The sequence below is a fragment of the Apostichopus japonicus genome, chromosome 11 (genome assembly GCF_037975245.1).
Source record: "Apostichopus japonicus isolate 1M-3 chromosome 11, ASM3797524v1, whole genome shotgun sequence".
NCBI classification, from domain to species: Eukaryota; Metazoa; Echinodermata; class Holothuroidea; order Aspidochirotida; family Stichopodidae; genus Apostichopus; species Apostichopus japonicus.
The window spans coordinates 25105523-25132428 of NC_092571.1; the positions used below are offsets into that span (position 1 = coordinate 25105523).

General features: G+C 35.9%; 2 protein-coding genes across 3 annotated transcripts in view; one reads left to right on the forward strand and one right to left on the reverse strand.

Annotated features, from left to right (window-relative positions):
- LOC139975950 (protein gustavus-like) overlaps window positions 1-26423 on the forward strand; it is a 40805-nt gene extending 14382 nt beyond the window's left edge. Inside the window, exons 1-3 of one of the 2 annotated variants that reach the window (XM_071984256.1) lie at window positions 5302-5612; window positions 17422-18261; window positions 18984-26423. In XM_071984256.1, coding sequence (XP_071840357.1) covers window positions 17517-18261; window positions 18984-19111 — 873 coding nt within the window. In that variant the 5' untranslated portion in view covers window positions 5302-5612; window positions 17422-17516 and the 3' untranslated portion in view covers window positions 19112-26423. Of the gene's footprint in view, window positions 1-5301; window positions 5613-17421; window positions 18262-18983 lie in introns of those variants that run through there. The other variant, XM_071984257.1, reaches the window with a different exon arrangement.
- LOC139975951 (Parkinson disease protein 7-like) overlaps window positions 1-26906 on the reverse strand; it is an 87942-nt gene that overhangs the window by 13998 nt on the left and 47038 nt on the right. The window lies entirely within an intron of this gene.

Genomic DNA, 26906 nt, shown 5'->3' on the forward strand with positions numbered 1-26906 from the left:
ATAGCAATTTGGGATATTAGTTCTTAGCTATTCAAAAATACAAGAAATTGTGTGGAATTAATTACTTTAATGGTTCAATCCAACATCAGTGATCAATTAATTCACTTTTTAGCATGTTCATTTCTAGCATAGTTCTTAACAAAAGGAAACAACCGGATAAAAACAGTAAAAAAAACAAAAAGCAAAAAAAAACCCATTAACAATCATAACTACAGGATGTAATGTTTCCCCCCCCCCAAAAAAAAGGTAATGAGGGTGGTATTGAAGAACTTAGCATACATAGACTCTGTACATGTGACCTGACTAATTCACTTTGGCTTCGGCTTTGAGTACAAGTTTCTTTATGTTGCCATGTTGGACGAATCTAACTGTGATAGTCAGCAACTTTGCTGTCCGCGTTATAGTCATTGTTGAATTTGCAAACCGGGGTCCCCCCCCACCCCCACAATGGTGCAAGACTGGTAAGAGTGGCTCCATAGTTTACCCTTTCAGGAAACCAAAATAGAAGAAGAAGATGTGTGAAGGGTTTTGATGCTTCTTGAGGTACCACTGTACAGTGCCATTTATGAGATAGATGAATAACATAGCAACCCAGCTAGGGCTCGGAAATGAATTATAAAAACAAATATTTCCCAAATGGAATATCGAACACTTGAATTGCAACCTAATGATCATCATTTTGTGAGTTTAAAAATCAATATGTAACCAAATGGGGATCAAATGGTAAACTGAAAATATCAATTGGCACTTCCTATTTGTTCACTTCCCCTTTCGATATTATGTTGAATCTTTCATTAAGCTTACCAAACATTTAGTTTTGGTATCCAAAGAGAACACCATATCAAGAAGGCTTATTGTGTTTGGTCCGAAATGTTTTCAAAACCACTTAAGTATGATTTTCATAAAGATGGTTGATTGATCAATGAAATCTGTCACTTTTTCTCCTTATTTTTCTTTTCATGTTTGGCAAGTAGAATATTGTTCTACGTCAGGCCAACTTACTTTTACACAGAAATGAAAACTGCATAAGTTAACACTGTAATTTCAACACTTAAAAAGTAGGACATTTTAATACCTGATAACTTTTGCGCTGCATCTGAAGAACAACATATGGACACATATTACACGACGACGATGTTAACGCGGGATTAAAACATGCTCGTCATCAAATCACGGTAGACCTGATGACCAGCTCCTGATATCATATGACGGGTCGGAAAATCTCATATGAGCTCACCTGTAATCACGATCCCGAGTAGTCAAAGGATGAGCTCACAATGGTGTTAATAACATTGGTCTGTCCATGGAGCTATAAACATGTTTATAGCTCCATGGTCTGTCTTATGCATATATTTGAAATTATGATCTATTGGGGCTAATTCCCATGTTTGATGGGATGGTCAAATATTAAAATGAAGTTATTGTTAAAACCGATATAGTTTTATTTTTAGTAATCTGTTACAGCTCTGTTTATATTTTATATTTATGTACCTTCCGCTTCCTTTTTTTTTTTTTTGGAAGATCAGCGTATTTGCTGGTCATGCAGACATGGAAGTTGCTATTGATTTTTTGTCAATATCTTCCATTATCTGCTTTCTGTTTGCGGCTCCTCTTGTCGGCTCTTCACGTCTGCTAGCTTCAAGCAGGTAATAGGATAATGTTAGAAGACTAATAGGAAAACTGACGCTGTTCAAGGGCAGGTGGCGTTTAACAGATGCAGGTGGAGCTATTCGATTGCAGGTGACACTCGACAATTTATGCGAGAATGCATGGTTTTGGAGCAAATCCTAAAAATTGAAGCCAGTCGGTTGCCCTCCATCAATAAACAATGGCAAGGTTCGCAATACAAACTATCAAGTCTAGTTTAATCTCTTCCAACCCCCCCCCCCTCCACGTGCCTCCCCCTCACGCTCATCCCATTTTGTGAAAACCCCAAGGAGCCTTTCCCCCTTTTTCATAAATTAGAAATGTCCATTTTTTGATGATTGATTGATGATGAAAAGTATCCCTTTTCATTTTTGTAATGAAAAGGGCCCTTATTGTTATTTGAAAACTGATTTTTGTGGATAGATAAAGAAAACTGTCATTAGAAAAGGCTCTTTCATTTCAAAAAAGGGGAAAAATAAAGAGCAAACTTTCAAAGTGCCATTTAGTTCAAAGACTTTTAAATACTTGACTTTGTGGTGTAATCGTACAGAGGCTGCAAATTTCTATCACGACGTATTGATGTAATTTTCATGGTTTTCTTCCTCAAAATCAAAGTTACAATTCCCACTGCCATTTGAAGTTTGTGCCACCCCCTTCACCCGTCCCCATCCCTCCCTCCAATCACAGAAATTGAACCTTCTTCTGCTGCCTCTGTGCTGGAGAGTATTCAAGCTGATTCAAAGCATTTCGAGTGTTGTGTACTGGAACAAATGACCAACAAGTGGAATTCAAAAACTGTGACAACTTGTAACCCACATTACCAGCATATCTCAAAGGAAAAAAATCGCAAGGATGTATTAATAACATATCAATTACTGGATGTGAAAGCTCTTATAATTACTGGTTGTAATAAACTAGAAGTTACATCATTTATTGTCTGATATTTTAGCATTGCTGGTATAAATACATGTAACAGCCCAAAAAAAAAAAATAAATAAATATATATATATATATATATATATATATATATATATATATATATAATATAATGGATGAAACAATAGGATGGATTGATATTCTCATGTGTTTTCAGATTTTTCATATACAGGAAATTCTGACCAACTTTATATCCAGTTTTGAAATAGATTAAAAGTAAAATTAGAAAGGGTCAGTTTTCCATTCAGTTTAGTGTTAAATGTGTATGCATCCTTGAACCATTCTTAACTTTATATCAACCAATCTTCTCAAATTTATGGACAACAATGAAACCCCTTGCCCTGTACTCAAATAGTTTATTTTGTACTTCAAATTCAGTCATATGTATACCTATTGTTCAAAACAGTTTAATACCCTTGACCTAATAGTTCAATCAAATTCAATGTATACCCAAAAAAACACAAAAACTAAAAACAAAACAAAAGCAAAATCAACAATTAAAAAAAAAATTAAAAAAGAAGAAAGAAAATCCTGTGGAATGAAGAAAGATTAGCAAATCACTTAGCACAATGGTTGGTTAGTGTTAAGAGCCTAAACTTTAACCGCTGCTATTTTCGTGCAGGTCAGCAACTTCAGTCATTATTTCTCTTGTAGTTTATTTATTGTATGTAAACAGCTCTATCCGTATTGTACCATGCAGGATGCACATTAACAGTGAAACCCATTGCAGCAAACTTCATACAGAATCTGGGCATTGATTTTCTTTTCAAGTTTGGCCTTGGTAACTTAGAGGCTGGGGTCAGGGTTTAACTCTGAAAATGGCTTTTGAAGGTTATTATTAAAAGAGCCTGAAAAAACCTTGGCCTAGGCAACATATGAAACTAAAAGTAGACCAAACAGTAAGCTGGCTGTATTTATGTCAGGTGGTACAAGAAGAGGGGGCCCTTGGCCTTGTATTTGATCAGCAGTTTGAGAGTTCAGCAAATAAAAACACATCTGAGATTTGGCCTTGGGATGGTCAGCAATAGGTCACATGTACTAGTAGAACCAGGGAGTTGTTATGGAACTAGGCTGAGTAGGCCATTTTAGCAAACTCAGAATCACATGATGTGAAAGTACTGTTAAGAATAATGAGGTTAACCTTAGAATGTTCTTGATTTGAACCCCCCCCCCCAAAAAAAAAAAGAGAAAACAAAAATTAGTGCATAAAAAGCAAAGCTCTTTTCAACTTTAACCACACATGCACTGTAGCAGTCTAGCAGAATTGTTTTCTCCATTGACCCACATAATTTAAAACTAAGTTGCTAAAAATTGCAAGTTTACATAAAATTTGAATCTACTTCCTAATAGATAAAATGCTGAAAAGCTGCAAAAAAGAAAAGATAAAAGAAATATGGAATTGTTCAAGCACCATGATTTTTTTTTTTCAGTTTAAAAAGTTTGCAGACTTTTTCCAATTGCTCAATACCAAACCCCCCATTACAATGTAATAAACTCATAAGCTTTATTAGTCAAATTTAACTTTTGAAAACTTCAGTAAAAAGTGGAGAAATGAACAATTTTCTTTTTTTTCCCATATGTGTTAAATACTAAATATGGAAGAGGTTTTAAATTACTACAAATTTTCGGTATGGCAAAAACACATAATGATCATTCGGAACTAGAGTGTGGACATGTTCAAAATATAAGGGGAAGTATAGGCCTAATGTGGAATTGAAATCATTGGTTTAATTAAGATGAAAAAAGTTTGATCAGTTAGAAAAAAAAAACTTTTTGCTTGAATTTGCTATCTTTCTTTCATAAGGGTGTGGTACATGTGGAATAGGGATAGGAAGTGGGTATGTTCCTTGAACAACATATCAAAGTAGTAAACAAATTTAAAAACATGGGAAAGTTCACTCCTCCTTGTCTCCATTTATGAAAAGTTTTGCGGCTTAGATTCGGAATATGTGAATTGTTCTGTAAAGAACCAAACTATCCCGCTCTTCTCCTCCCCCCTTCTCCTCCCCACCCCTAAGCTACTGTAACACCTCCCATTAGGCAGCAGTTCTGTGGAAACCACTTCTGTTCGGCAATGATGAAGGACAGTTCTCATGTGTTTTGCACTAGTTCTATGCGTCATGGTCCCATCATACAGAAATCAGTATTACATACATGCAAGTTCACCTTAATCAGCACTAAATTCCCTTCATTATTCAGCTAATTTTTTTTCACAACCATGAGTTGTTTTGTCATGGGAAAGAAAAAAGTATGAATTTGTTATTACCTGGAATCAAAACCTAGAAGCAACATTTTTCATGAAATCGGTCATGTGTTTCCTTGACAGCTTCCTTCCTTAACAAGCCTAAATATTTGGAACTTTAATCTTTAGTAAACTACATATTACATTGCTTTCTCCCAACAAAATGTCCTCACTGTTTATTTGTTTCAAAGTCAACCTCAGTTTCACATCCCTACTTTTATCAAATGGAAGATTCCTATTACCAAGCTCATGCATGAGTCAGCTCTCATCCAATCAGAACAGAGACACAATATATATGAATATTGATGAATGGTAATTCTGCTTGTTCATAGGGGGAAGTCTGCTGTATTGTGCCTGATGGTTGTATAGCATCAGTGTATTGTGTGTTGTTACCCGTTTGTTTATCTACACTGTGTGTAGTGTGCAGAACTAGGCTGATGATGTCATCGTGACTGAGAAAGAGTGCTTCTACGAAACAAAGACCATTTGAGGGTCACATAACAGAAGTACACAGAGACACCTTACCATATAAAGGCCATCTGTAAATTTGGATTTGCTTCAGACCATAAAACACTTGCAAAGGAATATACTTTGGGGATTTTTTCTTAGGGTTTTAAGCAATCCTTCTATAACATATTTTGTTTTTTCGAGGCAAGCGGTGTATTGTGCACGCGACTATAACACACGTTGGATTTTCATTTCTTTGTTGGAACCGCTATTGGATTATTAATGTGTGTACCGATTCTTTCGTTGCAAGATGTATTGTTTACGTATTAACAAACAATAGGTAAGAATTCGTAATTAAGAAAATAAACTTTCGTTTCATATTTTTAGACCATAATGTTATCCAAATTTTTAGAAATATTAGGGTTTTATTATAATACTTGTAATAAAATTCCAATTGGTAGCAAAATTGATATAAACTGGAATAAAGGAAAGTTTATCATCAACATTGTCACATGATATAGACAGTATAAGATGTTGTTCATTGTGTAATAATACATTAATTTACACACTACTTGGTAACAATGCATTGGTATCTTTCATGTGTGAAACCTCTAGGAATTTATGTAGCTATGTTATTATTTTCTTTTCCATCAATATTTAATATGTATCATGTTTGGTTATAATTTTAACATTGCTTTCAGCAACTTCAATTTATAATGCTTTTATTTACATACTTCTCTGCTATTAGCTCAGCAGTATTATCCGACCAAAAGATGTTTACCAATACGATGTGGAAAGATATTAGTTTACTAAAAGGGGAACTTAATATTAAAGTGCACCTTATACCCTTTTCATTTCATCTAAAATATGACATGGTTTGTGATTTAAGTCAGGAGATTGTCTGGTCTGTTCGTTCGCGATCATCCACAATATACTGGATCCCAGTAGCATGCCCCCCTCTAAGCACTGTACACAGTAAAAACATACATAGCCTTGGAATAAACTGCATGCATGTATACACACTGTAGGTACAATATCTCATTGTTTAACAGCTGTTGCACAATATGCAGTTAACAACCTATACACACTGCCTGTACTTCCATACAGAGTCCTATGCCTCTGTGTTATTTCACTTGCTGCAATCTCGATGGCTTAATCCAAGTACTTCCTTAATTTCTGCTGGCTAATTGTTTTCTTTGTGTGTTTGGGACATATGACCAGGCAGGAAATATTGATGGCTCAGTTGTACCGGATCACATGTAGCAGGGTGGGTACTCGGGAATCATACCGCTAGCAAATAATGGACCGTCTTTTGGTACGTATTTTAACGTCTGAGAAAATTAACTCTGACATAGAACAGCTCTGAATCTTAACAACACCCTATATGTAGGTGTGCGTGACATTGAGGCAATGTTGTGACGGTATCAGTTTGAACGACAGCTGGTGAAATTTCGTAATCAAAAATTTAATGACCCATGTCCATTTTTCAATGCAATTTGAAATGTAACAGATGTGCATGAAATACTGTATGCTGATTGGAATGAATACCATGAGATATGTTAAATATTATTGTCAGACTACTAGGTTGTAGTCTGAAATCACATTCATGTAAATCATGTTTTGAAAACAAACTGGCACAGTCTTACTCCAAGCAAGGTGTGCAAATTCTCATTTCATTCAGTTTGTCCTTTAGAACCGGTTCCAAATTTGGAAGGTACAATACAAACCTAGGGGAAGGGGGTGTCAGGGGGAGGGGGCATCAGGGGGAGGGGGTTGGGCGGGGGACTGGCCTGATCGAGCCCTGCAGGTGAGCACAACACAGACTTGGAGAACAGACTATTATTATTCTAAATAGAAACACATCACTCCCCAACTCTTTGTTCCTAGCAATACTGTTTACCTACCACATTAATCATAGAAGCAAGGGGCTTCCCAACCCCCAATGCCTGATAATCTGTTTTACCCTCTGTTCAGAGGAAACATCTTTTGTCTGTTTTATCAATCAATATGGTCATCTCTCACATGTAGATCTTCCTTTGTTGAGGTCTCAGGAAGTGGCTTTTAAGTCTGTTGTGGTTTTCTTCTTTGAAGCCAAACATCAACCCACACCTCCACTTTTTCACCAGAGCTGAGATCCGGTGGCTTAGTTTGTTAGTCATAGTTCAGTGACCAGATAAACACCCCAATAAACTCCAAGACAAAGAACAGAGAGAGAGTTTCGGTCAGAAAACAAATGGACTGGTTAATCCTTAGGTTAAAATTGGGACAAATATACCATGGCAGTTTAGTTGATTTAGAAGATTGGACACTTTGCTTATTGGTCAGAATAAACAAATACTATCTCACAGAGTTGAGTAGATAACATAGTAAGCACACTGTTGGCTATTAAAACTCATTCAACGCAGTGGCAATATTACTTCCATGATTAAAGTCAATCCCTACCCTCTCATTTATATGCTAGAATGGTCACAATTGGTCACAATTGATACAAGAGTCCTTTCCTACCTTATGGTGTTATTTTTAATGTCTAATTTGATGGTCCTTAAGGATTAACTTAAGGGTAACATACTTTTGGGAATTTTTAAGTTGGAGTCTTTCCGGACATTCTAGCATGACCTAATGTCGTTTTTTTTTTTGGGGTAGGGGAGGGATGGGGAGGGGAAGTTTGAATACATATTGCTGTACATTACTAGGCCCATAAAAGTCCACAATATTCCTGTATAAAAAGCCTTACAACACAATTCAAATTCTTAATCCTCTACAATATATGTAGTATCACAATATACATTTCGATACAGCAGTACTTGCCTGTTTTAGGCCAACGGTAAAGAAGAATCTTTAATGCATGTTAATATATGAAAAGCTAGCAGTTTTAATGGCAATCAATGAATTCTGTTTTGAACAGCACATCTATGGGCAGTGTGTAAACAATTTGAATATCATTTTGCTACATGTGGTATATAGTGATATATAGTTATACTGTATGTAATGTACATTGTTATCTGAATGATATAGACTTTACTAGTACCACGCTCATCTTCTATGAGTTCAAATGAGGTCATTCACCTCTAGTATAGGTTTAGTCCATGATGGAATGGATTCAGAGTTCAAGGACCATGATTCTAATGAAGGTAAATGTGATACAGTTTATACAAAAGGGAATAACCTTTGCTTTCTAGGGTTCATTGATTATAGGATTTGTTCTCCTAGAAGACATTTTCCTGTCTCCCCCCCTGGCCTCATTAGATCCTTTGGATCCCCCTATTTTTTTCTGTGCTTCTGGTTGTCTGTCTTCTTAGCATTGGTTTCTCGTGATTAATTACTTCAGTATGAATCCTATGCTGTAAATATTGGGTCCTCCATGATGACACTCAGCTGTGTACACAGCTCAGTTAAATGTGCAGGCTACCTGTGACATGTTCTTACAATTGTACCTGCAACATTAATTATTCTTCTGTGATCACTTTATGATGGGGTTGGTTAACTGCTTGTCCTAGCCGCACCTTCACCTTTAAGGCTTCCCCTATATGACTGAGATTTCTCACCCATGAATTTTTCAACCCACAGTCTAAGCTTATTATATATTTTGCCTACCTTTTTTGACTACCCCCCCCTTCTGCATCAATTATTGTCTTCCAGTCCCCATCCCCACCCTACTCACTTCCATCCCTTAGATCTGAAACATGATCATCTTCCAGAATTAAATTCTACCCTCCATACAGAGAAGTTAAATGAGAGACAAAGGACAGATTTAAATTAGAAATGACATATCTCTCCTACCTCCCCCCCCCCACCTCACACCCCCAACAATTCCATTTGACTTTTGTTTTCAATCTGAACAAAGGGTAATAGAACAAAGTTGATTTGCTAGCTGGTTCCTAAATTGGTAATGGTTGTCAAGAAATTCCAAATTTGTACTTTGAACTTTTTTCCGGGAATCCCTGTGGGCAATTTACCGAGGTTGGTAGTAGACCAGCTTTGTAATGAAACCATTTTGGCTGTCTTTATTGAGTGAGGAACAGTATAATGTTTTCTTTTGGTATGTCATACTCAAACCTTACTCATATATAAATCCAGAAATGAGTCATGCTTTGTCAATCTGGTTGAGACATCTCTGTGAATTTTTTGTTAACCTTTTTTTCTCTTTCTTTTCTGGGTATATAGTGCTCTTTTTAAATTCCAAGTGGTTTAATAATATTAGTTTCTAACTGTGTCCTGGAGTGTTATAACTTAAAACCATAAAGTGGAGTGCATGTTCTTTTAAAATTATGTCCTTTTAATCACAACAATTTTGTAAGTTAAGTTGAGCCAGATAAAGTTGATTCATACATGAAAGGGAACAAAATTCCACGGTCAGCAAAACAATTTGTTTCTATAAGCTTGGGACAGAGATAAACAGGGAAAGAGTTTCAGAAACCTCTCTTTTGTGTAACTTCCTCTTTCAATATCTTGCACTTTCAGGACCCTAAGATAACAAATCATACTGTAGTCCTGAGTCTGTATAATTAACTCCTCCCATTTTGAATATTTGGTGGAATTTTTTTTATATTGATCGGAAAATTTTATTTTTTAGTACAAATCCACATATCTGACAAATTTGTGTGCTCTGAGGAAGGGAGTGCGAGAAGTAACATAGTGAACGGTGAAGGGGAATAGGGTAGAAAGAGGAATGTGACAGGAAAGGGTAAGGCTTGGTACATTAGTTTGGTACAATGGGTGTTATTAAAATACAAAAAAGAAAAATGTTACACATATATGTATGTATAACAGTGCTTTAAAACGTGTGTATCAATGTAGTGCATAACATGATAACAATTAAAGCAAATTGCTAAAACATGCTATTTTATTTTTATTTTTAAAATCCCAAAAATGTACAATTGTACTAGTTATCTTTACTGCACCTGTTAAAAGAATCTTAACAGAACCATCCACCCCCCCCCCCCCCCGCCCTCTAGCCCCTTCTGTTAACCTGAAGCTGCCAATGACCACCAGGCTAATGGTAATAGGATGAAATTATTTTGTCACATACAGTATCCACTTGCATGTTAAACTGTTATCAAAATTAGGTGTGATGTGAAACTATAACCTTGTTTTCTTCACACGTATCTTCATTAATATAGCAAGTAAAAACCCAACTGTTGAAGTACCAACAATGTGTCATCTTTTTCATATCTTTGTCAGCGATGAAAAATAGCCTGGGCGGAATGACTAGAATGGTTTTCCTTTTGTTCTGACTAATGGTGTCTCCCAAAAGACTAGTCATAGCAAAACAAACTGCCGGGTCAATATTAATGTATGACTAAACCTAGACCGTGCTACCACTGCTACTATTATTAATAGTAGTGTCTTTGTTACTAACAAGCTGATGCATGCATTGTTGGGTGTGGGGTGTATGTAGTACATAAATACAAATTTATACAGTCACTGTATTTCTTGTTGATTCAAGGACAAAGAAGGAAAGGTTTTAAAAATTGTTACAAAACAGGAGCTCAAGTAAATTTAATTCCAGGATCGGGCTGAAGAGTTCCTTAAAGGAGGGTGTGTCGGTTAAACAAATAGTGGGTAATGGGTTTAAAACCAAACTGTGTAAAGCAACCATTTGGTTAAAATAAAAAAAAAAAACTACCAATTGATGTTAAAGTTGAATTTGCATCCAATTATTTGCTGCACCAACCATTTATTGCATGACTTTATACCTATTAAGAGAGAATGCATGCATATATAACCAGGGAGTTGTTATGGAACAACCCCCTGATATAACTAAGTTGAACTGATCCCTGTTGATATTGCAGCTAATGTACAAGCAGGGAGTTGTTTCCATAACTACTCCCTGGTACAAGTATACCAGAAACTCACAGACAATATCATACATGAAATGTTGTAATTATGTGCCAACAACCATGTCTAGGTTGACTAATTAGATTTTCTTAATTAGTATTGCTTGTTAAATCTGTCTACCATGCTACATTAAACATGCTGGTGGTTGTACAGTGACCAGTGTGAAAGTTTGCTATCTATGCGATTCAACAGGTAAACACACTAATACAGACATGTATACAACTATACATGCAAGATTGGTATGATCATAACTTATAAGGTTCTCTGAATCTTAGTGTGTGTATTTATTTTACGGCAGTGACACACTAAAACAATCAGACAGACAGACATGTATGCAACATTGGTATGGTCAGATGATCCTCTGTATGGATATCATCAGTTTCATGTACATACAACTAATAATGGATATAAAAAAGTTCAAATTGGTAATTTATATAGATACTGAGACTGCTAATTAACAGGCTAATTCAACTAACTGCACATAATTATGAATTAAAAGATTTACAAAATACTACAATCTCCAATTCAGTTTTTTCAGTACACATGCATGCATGCCCATCTGAGATTGGAAACTGAGCTGTATGCTAGCACTTGTGCATTTCCGGGATTCTGGCCCGAAAAATAAGTGCTAAAAAATAAATAATTTGAACGAAAATTTATGAAATTTTTGGATATTTCTTTAAAAAAATATTCTCTTCCATATGTTCTAGCTATCATTTTCAGTTTTAGATATTACATATAGTTCAATTAAAGGTCACATAAATTTGAGCTGATCAATATTCACTGCACATCTGCCTAACCTCGAGGCTAACGTCTTTAATCTGAATGTCTCCATGCAGTGTGAGCTTGTAATCACTCGTATTATAAACATTACAAACACACTTAATCTTCTTGAAAATGTTTTTTTTAGGAATTTTATTGCAATATTTCTCTGCTACATATTCTAGCTATCATTTCAGTTTTAGATAATTATTGCAAATAGTTCAAGTAAAGTTCACATAAGTTTGCAAGACCTGTAGGCATTATATCTCAGATGGGGAATTAATGGGGGGGGGGGGAAGGGAGGAGAGAGATTAGGAAGAGGGGAATGGGCAACAATGATCTGTCAATGGTTTTGTTATGTCTTTGTGTATTTTGTGACTCACTCTTGACCAGTGTGTAAATCACCCTACAAAATTGTTTGATGTTTCTCTAATGAAAGAGTTTGCAATTGAATTCATGTCGTAATATCTTATTGATCGTTTACCAAATGGCGATTACGCAGTGTGTGATTCTTCGTGTACTCCATTTAACATCTACTCCATTAAACATCTCCTGTACTGTGACCTAAATCTTCCTCTAATATTTTTACTGTCAAAATTTGTAACTCTTCTGAATTATTAACATCTTTTTCAGGGACAAAATTGTAATTGGATCCTTACTGAAGTGCAAAGTCATTATATGTAGGAGTTCAATGTGAATTCCCATAATTTGCCCCTCTGTATAGTTTTTTTTTTTTTCCAATGTTAACTACAGTAATTCTAGATCTACAGCTGGAATTGAAACAATACCGTAAACCATTTCCAACTTTGGACGTTATTAAAACCAGCCAATTTATTGTTTTTAGAGGAAACCATACAGCCAAGAAAGGATTAGATAAAGAAAAAGAAGTCTAAGCAGAAAAATAACAAAAAGTAACATTGGGCGCAAGCCTGAATGACGAAAAAACGAAAAACACTCTAACAGGTTTTTCGTAGAAAGAGATAAGGCAGAAGCTTAATTGTCACTGTTTGTTTGGTATTCAGCTGAACTCTCATTGACGTTATCTTTCTTGGGTAAGGAAGCCTCATTCCGAGAAGTGACATTTAGGAACAGCCTTGCTTCGAGCCATCTCTTTGGATACACGTGTTTACTTTTAAATTTTTTAGGTCGTCACAAGCAGAAACGTTCTGTTCTGTTAATTATTCATTAGGTCGACATTGCTGGAGATTATCACTGTGTCGCAGCTGTATTCGATACAGATCTTATTAAAACGTTGAATTTGAGTAAAGTTTGGTCAAATTTGAGTGTTTTTCATTTCTGGAAAAAAATAAATAATAAAAATTGGGTATGAAAGTTGGGTGCTTTAGAGGAAGATTATAATTTGAAGAGGAAGTTGAGTGAATGGAATCAAGGCAGATCGAAAATATAACCTTTTTTCTCCCCCAAATATATATAATATCTGTATATCCATGAATTAGAGCTAAGGTACAGTATCTTTGGTATGACAAGTGACAAGAAAAAAAAACCCTGATGATTTCATAAATATCCACCCACAAACCCCTCCCAGAATGTTCACCATTGTAATAATTATGTGTCATAATTTCGAGTAAAACATGCAATATTTGGTTACTTTGATGGTGGGTTACTCAGGTTACTACAATGTGAGTATTGTGTTTGACATTGACAGACTTCTAACCACAGGTTATCTGTGACTCATATACTGTATATTACAAATAAACCAAGTAATACACAGTAATAAAGTTGGCATTATATATGTATTTCTATGTGATCATGATGTCACTGTGCCAAACAAAAGAGGGATTTGTCAAGTCTGTGGTGACTCTATGCTGTTGGCTGATGATTAACCCATTGTTAATGCTGTACAGTGTTTACTTACAGTATATAATACTGTATGTGTTACAAAATGAATAACCTCCAATCAAATAGAATTAATAAAATGAATAGTTTTCTTGGTTGCTTCATGTAAACATGTCAATCAGTTCCTGGAATTTTTGGAAAAATGGAAGCAATTGTGTCCAAAATAATTTGATTCATAGGTCAAAATTGTATGGTTTATCAAGTTTCTAAAATGAAAGCAGACATTGATCCAGTACTAGTCTAAGATCCTGTTAGCTGAAGACCTAGAGAGCAAACAAAGAAAGTATTTCTCCTGCTTGTAACATTTATGAAACAAACTTGTACCATAAAAGTAGCCTTTTTTTTGCCACCACACAGGAGTGTAAAAGAAAGACCAAAAAAAAGAAAAGAGAGAAAAAAAAAGATTCAAACTAGAATTTCAATATTAATTGTTTCAAATGGAAACATGATCTGTTTTTGTTCATGAAGCATGCACAAACTAGCATTATGTGGAATACCAGTAAGCAATAATAAACATAATCAAAGTTAAACTGCATGTTTTCTACATATAAGCCTTTGAGACACCTGGCACAGGCTTTTGAATTATGGACATACTGAAAGTTCATCCCAAATGCAATTATTAAGACATAAATCATCAGCTCTGCTTGCATGTTGAAAAAAGACTCACAAAAGTAAAAATGTCTGAACTTCTATCCTCCCATGCCAATCGTTAAGCAAAACGTAAAACACCATCACTTTAATTGAGTCCATGCCCTTACCATGCAGCCCTGGACTTTTGAACCATGTTCTCTAATTCCATAAGGTCTAATTTCACATTAATGTAATGGCAGTATTGTTACAGCCTTACAGGGCAAAACAACAAGCTGTTCGCCATGGTATACAGTAGATAACACACTTTCTCGTGCCTGGTTCAGCTGAGGGTCAAAACCAGCAGGGCGTGGAGGTTAAGAAAATCCTTGAACTAAGGAATGGTGAAAGGTCTTCTTAGAGGTCAACAGGATTAGTCTAGATGAACATGTATGGATTCAATGAACCCTTATTTCATAACATGGTCATTAATGATATTTACCAATGAAAAAGGTTTTAGGAATTTCAAAGAAATTACTTCATAGACAAAGCCCCTGTCTCCGAGAGGGGGCAGGGAAGGCATACAGCTCCCCAGCCTGTCTGTGAGAGGGAGCAGGGGAGGCATATATGGCTCCCAGTTATTTTCAATGCAAAGATACACATGGGTATGGGGCCAACATAGATGGCAATTTTACACAACTGCCCCTCTGATCTCCCCAACTATCTCAAATCTCAAACATGTGTCAGGGTGCCTACATGAGCTAGGAAAGTATTAACATTCAAATATTAATTGTAATACGTACGGTCAAGAATTACATGCAAACAGTGCTTACTTACTTCCACACTTTAAGTTTGTAATTTGCAGATACAAATGATGTTATCCCCATGTTGTCACATGTCATGCACAAATTCTAACAGGACCTTTCATACATAATTTTCTTAATTTGACTTTGAAAAATTAAGTAAAAGGACAAAGAAACAATTTAACAGAATGCAAAAAGTTTGGCCAGGTCCATAACAAGTCATCCTAGAGAATGGGTACTGTTACAAAGCAAAATATACAACTAAAAAAACTGAATATGGAAAGAACAATAGATCATGCCGTGACTTCTTCCTTTTCCGATTAGACAAAAAAAAAAACAGCAGCTAATGTAGCTTTAAGAAGGAGGGTCGAAACTTTGACCTAATGTGGGTGGGTGGTAATCTCTGTTAAGGAATACCATACTAGGAAGGGTTTTCTCTGATAACAGATCTGTGAATTTATTAGTATCCAGCCAGAGATCTTCTATGCAGATTGACACATTTTTCAAGCCACATCCTGTTGATATAGAGATGATGAGGATACTTCTGTTGTACCATTGAGTAGTCAGGAACAACAGAGAGTGGGTAACTTAAATCACTTCCTGCTGCCCGACGTCATCCATCTAATCTTCCTCTTTGTTGTACCGGGTTAGCAGACACAAAAAACAAAGAAATGACCAATTTCTTCCTAATTTGAGGGGAAGGAAGTTGGGTATTTCTCTTCGTTATAACTCTCGTGTATGGCTGCACGGACGTGGTACGGTGTTTGGGGACGAAGCTCGTTAGCAGCAAGCTCTGTGATTGCTACGTACTGTAGCTTTTTAACGCTGGTAGGAACTATACTACCAGTAAAAACAAAGAAGAGACACTCAAAATAATCTCCCAAGGCCAATGTAGGAAAGGGATTCATTTTCTATTGGACTGTGGGGTAATTATCAGTGCTAACAGATTCTGGATTATACACAAAGGAACAGGAGCAGGAAAGATAATCTGACTAGTTTCAAGTCTACTCTAACTTAACAAATACCATACTGCTTATATTTAGGACTGCATATCATTACTCCACCAGTTGGATTTTGTATTGAAAAAAAAAGATTGTTTTTCTGCGTGGTAGGTCATTTTGGCATAACTAATACTTTAAATGTAAACAATATTTAATTTTTTTCTTTCACTTACAGTACTGATAATCATCTAATTTAAGCATGAAACATGTCTACTCAAATAATTAAAAACATAAGTCTGTATTACAATAACTCCACTACGAGTTGAGTCATCACACATCCATGGTATGACATACTGTAGGGTGGTACAGATCTTAATTGTTACCTGTACATGAACTACGCGATATGCTGTACAACTACTGTATTTCTACCGATTACTTTTTCCACATCTATAAAGATAAAAAATCTGTTTTTTGTACTGTAGCAACTTTTGTTCCTTTCCATTGGCGAATCAGGTGACAGTTAGAGAATATATGAAAATATGAGAATCATAAATACACAATGATAGAGTCAAAACATGTTTCATTACTTTCATAACTCTATTGCATATGAAAACTTTGCAAAGCTTCCACAATGTGCATGTGGGGGGGGGGGGAGAGGGGAGATGCGAGGAATGAGGAAGTAAAAATTCTGTACAGTGCATATTGAGGGCGGCGGATTGGCCATTCTTTCATTGGCACTCTGTAACAAGTTGTGTGGACATGGGGTAAGATTAGGGAGGGGGGGGGGTGGGGGAGGTTGATGGCAGGGAAGTGGAAGACATGAATAATGGCAAAGTGTATAGTAAAAACGAAGAACTTTTCTCATCTGTGCATAATTATGAACCTCTAAAGTCTTTACCATCTCATAATTCACAATTCAACAGTTCCAATGATCAGAGCAATTCCAAAAATTCACCTTTGAAATGTCTCTGTAGACTCTGTCAAAGCCTATATATCAGACATGAGCAAACAACTAATGTGCCTCCCTGAGTTGTATGTTATTATTGTTGCTGTCAGAGAATTTGCTGGCTTTGAGTGTTAATTAGGTCATGGTTTGGACTTGAACTAGACTTCAATCCACTAGTCTTACGTTCAGCTTTGATCTCCGAATAAAATCGGTTATATCGCTTAATATGCTAGTAAAACCGAGAACTGTTCACCAAACATTTTTCAAACTGCTGCTAAATGATCTGTTGCTGCCATGGCCAAAATACATGTACATACATCCTTTAACCAAAGAGAATATTTATATTTAGAATATTGACCTCTCTGGTTTCGTCAAGAAACATTCTATAAGATACTGATTGGTATTTTCTCTCTCTCTCTTCCTCACTCCTCACAGATTCTTTATACCATCGGTAGAGGTGACGAACATCTTTGCGCACTCCAGAATAAATAATTTTAATCTTTTCTCGCTCGGACATCAAAGAGCTCTCTATGAGTAACTGTGCCATCACGGCAGGTAATTGTATGAGTCGATCCATTGTCATGGGGCAGAAGGTTTCGGGCGGGATGAAGCAGATAGCTAGGGAATCCCCCTCTTACAAATCCCACCACCGCGATCTAGCTTACAGTGGAGACCTACAGAAGCCCAACCGGCTGGACCTCCTCCTGGACATGCCGCAGGCGGACAAAGATGTGCAATACAAGTACGCCTGGAACGAAGACGACAGATCGCTCAATATATTCGTGAAGGAAGACGACCCAATGACATTTCACAGACATCCCGTCGCCCAAAGTACAGACTGCATTCGTTCCAAAGGAGGTTTTACGCGTGGACTTCATGTCTTTGAAATCTCATGGAACCCCAGACAGCGGGGTACGCACGCCGTCGTGGGCGTGGCGTCCAACGAAGCGCCGTTACATTGTGTAGGTTATCAGTCTCTGGTAGGGGCAAACGAAGAATCGTGGGGTTGGGACATCGGCAGGAAAAAGGCATTTCACGACTCAAAACACAACGCAGGAGTACAATATCCTCTTCTCGAAAATGTAGACCACTTTGTCGTTCCGGAAAAGTTCTTAATGGTATTGGATATGGACGAAGGTACCCTCAGCTTTATTGTGGACGGAAAATTCCTTGGGATTGCATTCCGTGGACTGAAAGGAAAAACTGTCTTTCCAATCATCAGTGCCGTTTGGGGACACTGTGAAATCACACTTAAGTACATAGGAGGCCTTGAACGTAAGTGTACATTGACATCATCAAAATTGTTTGAAGTACGGTTCATTCACTTAGTTCCATGCGTCAGATTCGGAAAAATTTACATGCGTCGACTTTTGATGCTGTGATTTGGGGCTATTTTATGTGTTTGTGCTCTTCTCATTTCTCAAAGCAAGTTGATGTAATAGTTATTACCATCTTCAATGACAAGATGATAAAATCTTTTGTACTAGTCTTGAAATGTGAGGCTGTGGATGACACAAATAATTAGGATGTTAAAAAAAAAGTGCCTTTTCTGAATTTCAGACAAGTTCAAAGTATGTCAAAAGAAGTATGTGTGACCTCTTTGTATAAAGACCTTGCCTTCTCGACCAAACATGTACTACTTTATTTCGAGCATTAGTACCAGCTTAACAAAGTTACTATTGGAAAGGAGCAAAGAAGTTTATGGTTAGAACGGGATTCAAGCCAGTGACCTCTCTGTTGTAACCCAGAGGTCACCTGTTCGAATCCCGTTCAAGCCATAAACTTCTTTGCTCTTTCCCATGATCTTAAAATTCCTGTCAGTCTTCCATGATTGCTTTTCCTTATAAAGGTACTAATTATGGGAGGTGGCAGAGAGCAGTTCCGCTACCTATCACCTAGAGCTGGGTCTGATGCTGCATCCATATAGACACACATAGAACAAGCATGTACTTTTCTTTACATTTTGGTCCATAAATTTTTATGTTTTCCCTTGACAGCATCACCGTTACCCCTACAAGATCTATGCAGAAGAGCCGTGCGTGTATCGGTCGGACAACAACATCTTGAAAGCATCTATGAACTGCCATTGCCAAACACAATGAAGAGATACGTTCTTTACCAATGAAGGGACCACGAAGAATTAGTCAGGGTCTTCTCTATCTCCGTCCGTCCGACAGTTTTGTATTTCACAGAAACCATCCTTTTAAGGGCCTGGTGCATCATGGGATAGATTGAGCTCTCGTGTGGACAGTGCATCATGGGATAGATTGATCTCTGATGTGGACAGTGGATGATAATGGCCAGTGAACATCTTTCTATCTCTCTCTCAATGCAGTTGATATTAGCTAGGATAATCAAAATAAGCAAATGAGAGGGTCACTCAACAAGAACGAGGGTAGACCCAAGATGAGGCCAGAACATCTTGGAAGGGGGAAAAATGTGTAAAAGCTTGTTTCATGTAGATGGGTACGGATGGGCAAAAGAAGGAAGAATTATTACAAAAACTGCCTCTGAATCAGGGAAGAAGTGATTTCAAGGCACAGAGAACTGAAAAGAATATTTACTCTCACCAGTAATTGTTTTTTTTTATATGAAGAACTGTTGAAATGGAACAACTCACTATAAATATAAATCACTCATTTTGTTCTGTACAACAACTCAGATTTTGTTGGCAAAACTGTTGTAGGGGAACCTATGCATTTTTGTCTTACACTTGAAATGTTCTTTTTTTATTGTTTCTGTTTTTTTTGTGGTCTGTATTTTTCAAACTTGGAATATGAAATGTGCTGCAAAGAACCAAAAAAACAAACAAAAAAAGTGTGGTCACTGCCATGTGAAATAAAAGCAATTGATACTGATTCTGAAGTTCAGTCAAAGCGATTTGCATTATTTAAATCCAAATCAGGCTTATGATTGGCTGGCAGTGAAAATATTTTATACAGAAAGACACAGTGTCAATATGTAAAATTTTAGATTTTGAGTTCAATACTTGATACTCACTTTGAGTCAATGGGAACATAAATGTTTCTTTGCTTCATTTATTATTATTGCCATGTTTTGTTTACTGTTTTGAGGCGTCGTCGATGTTAAATCGACGCTGCACATACTCAAATGACCACGCAACACCAACACCGATGTATACTGTAGTCGGAATGCACTTAGCTGTCATTTCGATCACATACATCGTGACACAAGGTAGACAATGGATTAACTTACCCAGAAAAAGGAATACTATCATAATTTTAGGAGCTAAGATATTGCAGTGTAATTGACATGCCAGTAGCCACAACCTTTCCATCAGTAGTAGCCCAAAGTTTTCGACAAGTCAAAAAAGTCGACAAAACCCTTAAAACGTGAATGCTCTGCACCGAGAAATATGACAGGCTTCCTTGAATTTTTGATGAAAAGTATTTTTTGTTTTTTCATTTGTGAAGGCTTAACATTGATTCCTAAACAACAATTTTATTGTGCCTTTCAGGCTGTCAACATTTGAACAGTACTGTATTTTATATGCCGTAGCCTTCTTATGTATGTGACTTGTTTTTTTAAAGTGACTGTTACCTTTTTTTCCCCTTCTTAAATCTGATATGTGTTTGAATGTTTGTGTAAAACTGCCAGAAAGTTGTTCTACTGTGATGAAAGTCTGAACTATTGTGGACAAGAGTAGGTAATTGTCTCTGTGCATCATTGTCTTCATAATTATTTTGTCATCATATTCATTAATAATCGGTTAATTAAGTATTATACTGTTTTAGAGTCAAACAATCTGAAAAAAAAACAACAACTTCGGAGGTCTAAACCAAAAAGTTTTGGGTTCTCAATGGTGGTGGTGGTTAACCACATTTCTTGTTTGTATTTATATTGGCTGATTTGAACCCTAGCTGGTAAACAGTGATTCCTTTCTCAGACTTCTGACGCAAAAGTTCATTTCACTTCAAAGAAAATTTGGAAATCAGTCATTTAAAAGGAAGTCTGAATCAAAGTTGAACTGCAAACAATATCAACAGAAACATGGCCATGAATCCATACTAAAGATCAAATTTAATCAGACTTCATGCAATTATCTGACATTGAAAACAAATGATTTCATAAAAATCAACTCTGGGAACTTGTGATCATACAATCATACCAGTTATGAATTATTCATAAATGCAAGAAGAATGTGATCATGACTTCTCATTTTAAAATATAGGGTCAGACTGTACTTTGAAGTTGTAATTTGGTGCTCTGTAAACCCGCTTAAAATACTAACTTTTTTTTTTATAGCCGCAGTATTACCTATTAATGTGTATTCCAGAAAAATTGAACTTGATAACAAAGTCTTCTTTATTCGCAGTCAATGAACATTAGAAAATAATTGAAATAATGATACAAAATGTAATATAAGGTTGAAATTTATAGAATTGGCATGTTCAACTCGTAAACATTGCTGTATCGTATCATGTATCACTTACTACTTCAATAGGGGGTAGTATTTGGCTTGCTTTTTACGTCGTCGTGACAACTGGGCAATATTTTATCCGTTTTTACTATGCAATGCATACAAGATCATTTTTGAGAGAAAAATTTGTTAAGGTTATGCATAAATGGCCCAAGGGTGCAATATGATAATTTGTAAACTTTCCAGAAATAATGGGGGAACCTTATAACAGTGTTTTATACTCAATCATCGTGAGTGCACGCACTGGAATGTCCCCTTCATCTGGAGAGCAAACTTTAGTATGATATTAAACATGAAAATCAAATTTCTTATTTCTTTTAAAAGATTTCTGGGATGGGATAACAAATATTCAAAATTACTAAATATTGCTTATATTTAAAACCAATCACACCTGCTTTTAAATGAAAGAAATTCAATTTTCAGAATTTAAAAAAATTATATTTCTTTCACTCGAATGAGACTTTCAATGATCCTTCCCCTCACCCTCCTCCCCCTCCCCCGAACAAAATTTTCTGATATATATGCCTGAACTGTTAGACTAAAACCCTTCTGCGCTGAATCTAGAACAAAATTTAAGACAGCTGGATGCATTAGAATATTCTCCTTAGTCTATTATGGAGCAAGTATTTCACTGGTTGATGTATTTCGAGTTGACTCAACTTGCCTCCAAATTTTGAAACTTTTCCATATGTGTATCTTTGTGTGAGAGCAAGACTACTTGCTTCATCACCCAAAGATATTTTATCTTCTAATCCAAGGGTGATCCTTGTAACTTCCTGGAGTACTTTGATGGGCTAGTTAGTACCTCCATCAAAAAATACTTTTGGAATTTTCTTTTAACCCATGCTGAACCCTGTCAGAGAATTGAGGTGATCTATTAATAATATCTTTGACCTGAATATAGAGACTGCCTATACCAGAGTATCCAGATGCTCTGCTGTATTGAAAAAAAGTCTGTCAGATTTAAGAACTAACAATCACCAAGTTCCCTCCAGAGAGGATAGAAGGAAAAATTGCCAGTGACTTTATTTCTGTCCGAAAATAACCCAGATCTTTTATGGAGCTCGGTCTATTATTCTATCTACCTAAGGTAGAAACTAAATGGCATCTGGTGAGCATATGTTCACAACTGGGAGATGCACAGTCTTATACTTTTGGTAGATTGAAAAGGACTCTCTCTCTCTCTCCTCTCCTCCTAGCTGCAGGGGCTTAATTTCAACCATCTGCAATTGACAAAGTCCAGACAGATTTAAAGGGACATTCAGGATATTTAAAATTTCGTATATATTGGTTCATAAAACACTGGGCATATTTGAATTATAGTTTTCCTGGAAGTGAATGTGCAGACACTGTGGTATCTCTGTGGTATTTCTTAAAGCTTCTTTTCTGGGACGACAGTTATTTAAAGTCAAATATAATTTGTCTGCCTGGGCTGTGTAACTGATCATTTGACATGCCGTTTATTGCTGCTCAAACTTTCCTTTAATAATCATTAAGATCTGGCCTCTCATTTCAAGTTTTATATAGAGAGAAGGGGGGGGGGGGGGGAGAGACAGATAGTGAGAGACATGGTCAGCTGAGTTTACCACTGAAACCACTTTTCAACTGCCTAAGGAGTAAGGCCAACCCTTGCGTGTTAGTAACCTAAACCACAATGATGTAAATCTAGAAACTGAGTTAGCATACAATGAACAGACGGACATGCTATTTAGTGTGTATTAGAAAGTTGCCAATGATTGACTTACTCAAGCCAGTTTCCTGTTGTTTTGCATTAGCATGTCTGCCAATTAATTAGGCAGTAGTATGATCATCTGAACCTCAAAGCTGTTAGACAAACAAACCATAAACCATAAGTGAGGGTGTTACTAATTGGTTTTCTATCTGAAGGAATTTTTATTTGTTTCTCATAAAAAATATCATCAGACTTAGTTTACCATGTAATGTGTTCAAGCACTATATGGGTAAGAATTATGCAAGTATGTTTTGACACAATTGAATTACTCCAATATATCCAACTTCTCAAAACAGTGTATTGTGTTTCATCGCAAGGTTATGCAGTGCAGGTTTACGAAATCGGCTGGTTCTTGTTGAAGACATTATTGTAATTATGTAACTTTTCTGCTAGATCTCCTCCTTTGATTGACTCAAAGGTGATTAATTAGCCATCAATTAACGATGTTCCCTCCTCGTCTCTTAAAAAATATCCCTGTTGTCCAGAGATGTTTGTTCATGTTCTTCTTTTTCAAATGAGCCCCAATTCAGCATTCGACAATTCCAGTGGTCTATTTTAATATCCATTGTTTGGTGGAAGACATGAGTTTGCTTCATTGTAAAGAGAATTAATGCCTAGAACAACTTTTGAGATGCAATGCAAAAACTTTCTGTAAACTCTTGATATTTTCTTTATGGTCGAATCAATGTTTATTTCCATGTTAAAGTATAAGCAGCAGTATATACCAGGCAAAGAGCAAATTACACTTTGAAAGTAAATTTCAACCACTGTAGGTAAAATTGTGTTCGATGGTGAACACTGTATTATAATCGTGGAGTAATGTGTGTGTGTTTCTTCAGCCAGCCAGTATCAAGATAAATGAGTCACAATGAAGACAGAATTGCTTCTTCAACATGAGTCATAACAACATAAAAAATTTAAGAGAAAATTTGCTGCAATTATATCCATGTGAGACTTTCCGTTATGGTTGTGGGCTCAATGTTTTGTCTGTCTCTCTCGATTGAAATCAGATTCAACAAAATTTCCAAATTTTAAACTTTTAGAAAAAGAAAGAAATGGGTAATAAGAAACACTATAGTTGGTAGTTCAGATGCCATGCAAACCCCACTACCAAATTTCACAATTCCTGAAAATAAGCGAGCACAAAACGTCAACAAAATTCATTAACGAGCAAGTACAAATTGCCTGGTTACCAGTACAACTCTGAAGCTATTTCATAAGCTTTCAGTTATTTTTAAACCATCTTACAGATGCAAATCACAGCATTTTTTCTCTCACTTCACCGATCAAGAGATATGTCAGTGTTTCTGCTCCACCCTAGCATTTGTTTTGTTGCTGTATGAGAATCTCGTATTTATCCGTTTCCAACGCTGTGATTTTAAACTAAAGTGCTGTGATGTGCTTAGACTCGGGTGTCAAATTCGAGTGTCTTTTCGTACAGTACCCAGAACATACTAAGCATTATTGGTGATTGATGTATCACGTCTTATTTTTAATTTTTTTTTTTTTTAAATAGGAAATACTGCATTCCTTACAAACCTAAGTGCAATATGAGCAGTGATTGTTTCACAAGTTTGGTTTTTTTCCCTCTTTGTTTTCAAAGGAAAAAAAATTACACTATTTGAATGTTTTTTTTTTTATGATCATGTATGAACCAACAAGAGAATATGTAACTATTAATATATACATTTCCAAGAATCCATGTTATCAAACGTGATCCAAAAACTACAAAAAATTTTGACATCACAATGGTTATCATGATTTGTAAACTATTTTTATACATTTCCAACTTTTTCTCGTTTTTCTGTCGATTTTTTATTTTCCGTTCTGATTGCAATTTCTATGATGTGTATCCTCAGGTACTCACAAATGTAAATTACCTTTGTAGGTTTTATGTGAGAAAAAAAAAATAAAAAAATAATAATTAGGATGGATTTTTTTTTTTTTTTTGGTTGGCAGTTATTAACAAAAGTCAGTTTTGTAGTTTGTCTCAGTTTCCTATTCAGCTACTATCGCTTTTCGTGGTTTGACTGGTTAAATTTGAGCCAATCGAAAAAAAAAACAACACAAACTTTGTTTAATACTTTGCTGGGTGTATCGCATGTTAGGAAGTGCCCCATGATGGCAACAAGAAGGGGACCAAGCAAAGTGAGATTACTATCATACATCCGAGGCAGCGGAATGCCATCTACGTCATTTCTTTTAAATGAATCATTAGATCACAGAAAGTTTGTCTGTCTCGCTATCATCTTCATCTGGTAAATATTTGGTCATCTCAAGTATCTTTGCTTGGTGTCTTCTGATTTGCCTTGTTATTATCTTTGCTTGTAGAGGGCAGAATGTTTGCATAAATTTAATTGGGATTTCTCGAGTGGACGTACCAAAATGCAATACATACTCTCGCAGTTTAAATGTCAGCTATTAAACCTCTCTGAGGAGATATCACCATCGTGTGTACAATGTGATCTTATTTTTTTTTTGAACTGTTGATATTGAGTCCATTTTGTTATATGGACATGCAGAGAGTATGCATGAGTTACCAAAAGGAATTATTATTACTTGCAGACCAGAAAATTGGGGGATCAAAGTTAGTTCCACATAAGAGAAAATATCTATGAAAGTTGAAGGCGGAATGAGTTGTGGAAATATCATTCCGAACGAAAGATTAAATAAGCTGATTCTGCATAAGCTTGATGGGAGAGGACTTTTAATTAAGGTAACTATGACTTTGAACTGTGAATCAGAGTCAAAAGAGTGGTGTTTTAAGTCTCATGTGAAAAATTCAGTTTTACCTTCAAAAAAACGTTTCATTATTTACCTCAACTGTTTACATAAACTGGTCAAAATATACAACTCAAGTAACAGATATTATACAAAACAAAACACACATACAAAAAATAGAGATGCAAATTTAAAAGTGGTGACCGTGACGACCGTAATTGTTTTTCCTTCTTTCTTCATATTTCATAATTTTTTAGGAAATGATGCAATTTTATCACAAGTGAATAATAGTTATTGTCTGCTTTCATTTTAGTTCTGATTTTTTTTTTTTTGTCTCGTATTGTTCTCTTATTTATTGTTGAAAAAGAACCGAAGTAATAAGCAATTGTTTTAACGTGGCTGATAAACAAAATCAACCTTTGCCATTTTTTCTGTTTTCTGTATTTTTTTTTTTTTATTATTATTATTTTTTTTTATTATTATGAAATAACATTTGTGTGTTAAATAAATTATTCTGGTGCCAGGAAAAGCAAAATGAAATAATACTTTGTTTGTATTCATTTTATAAATTTGTTGAAGTACAAAAAAAAAAAAAAAAATGATTTTGGCTCACTCTCAAGTATACAATGTCTGCCAAAGCTGTCACCGTTATGACAGGGGTCGTTCAAACTCCACAGCTGTTTTCTGAAGCAGAAAGGGAACTAATGTCCAGCACACTGCTTAATTAGTGAATACTTGCTTTAGCATTGCACATAAATGTGCAGAGTAAATCTTTTCTTACACACACAGATGAAGAAGCAAGTACGTAGCATGAGAACTATACCCTAGGCCGTTTGACAGTTTGTTGCAGTGTGCACACAGCGCAAGTTTAGTATTTTACTACTAGAAAGTCCGCTCTTAAAATAATCTTCACTGCTCCCTCAGATGCCCCTTAATTGTCCCCTAGGTACTCCTTAATACTTATTAAAAAGTTAAAATGCCCCGGAATTATCAAACTTTGGTACGTGCACGATTAATTTTGCATTC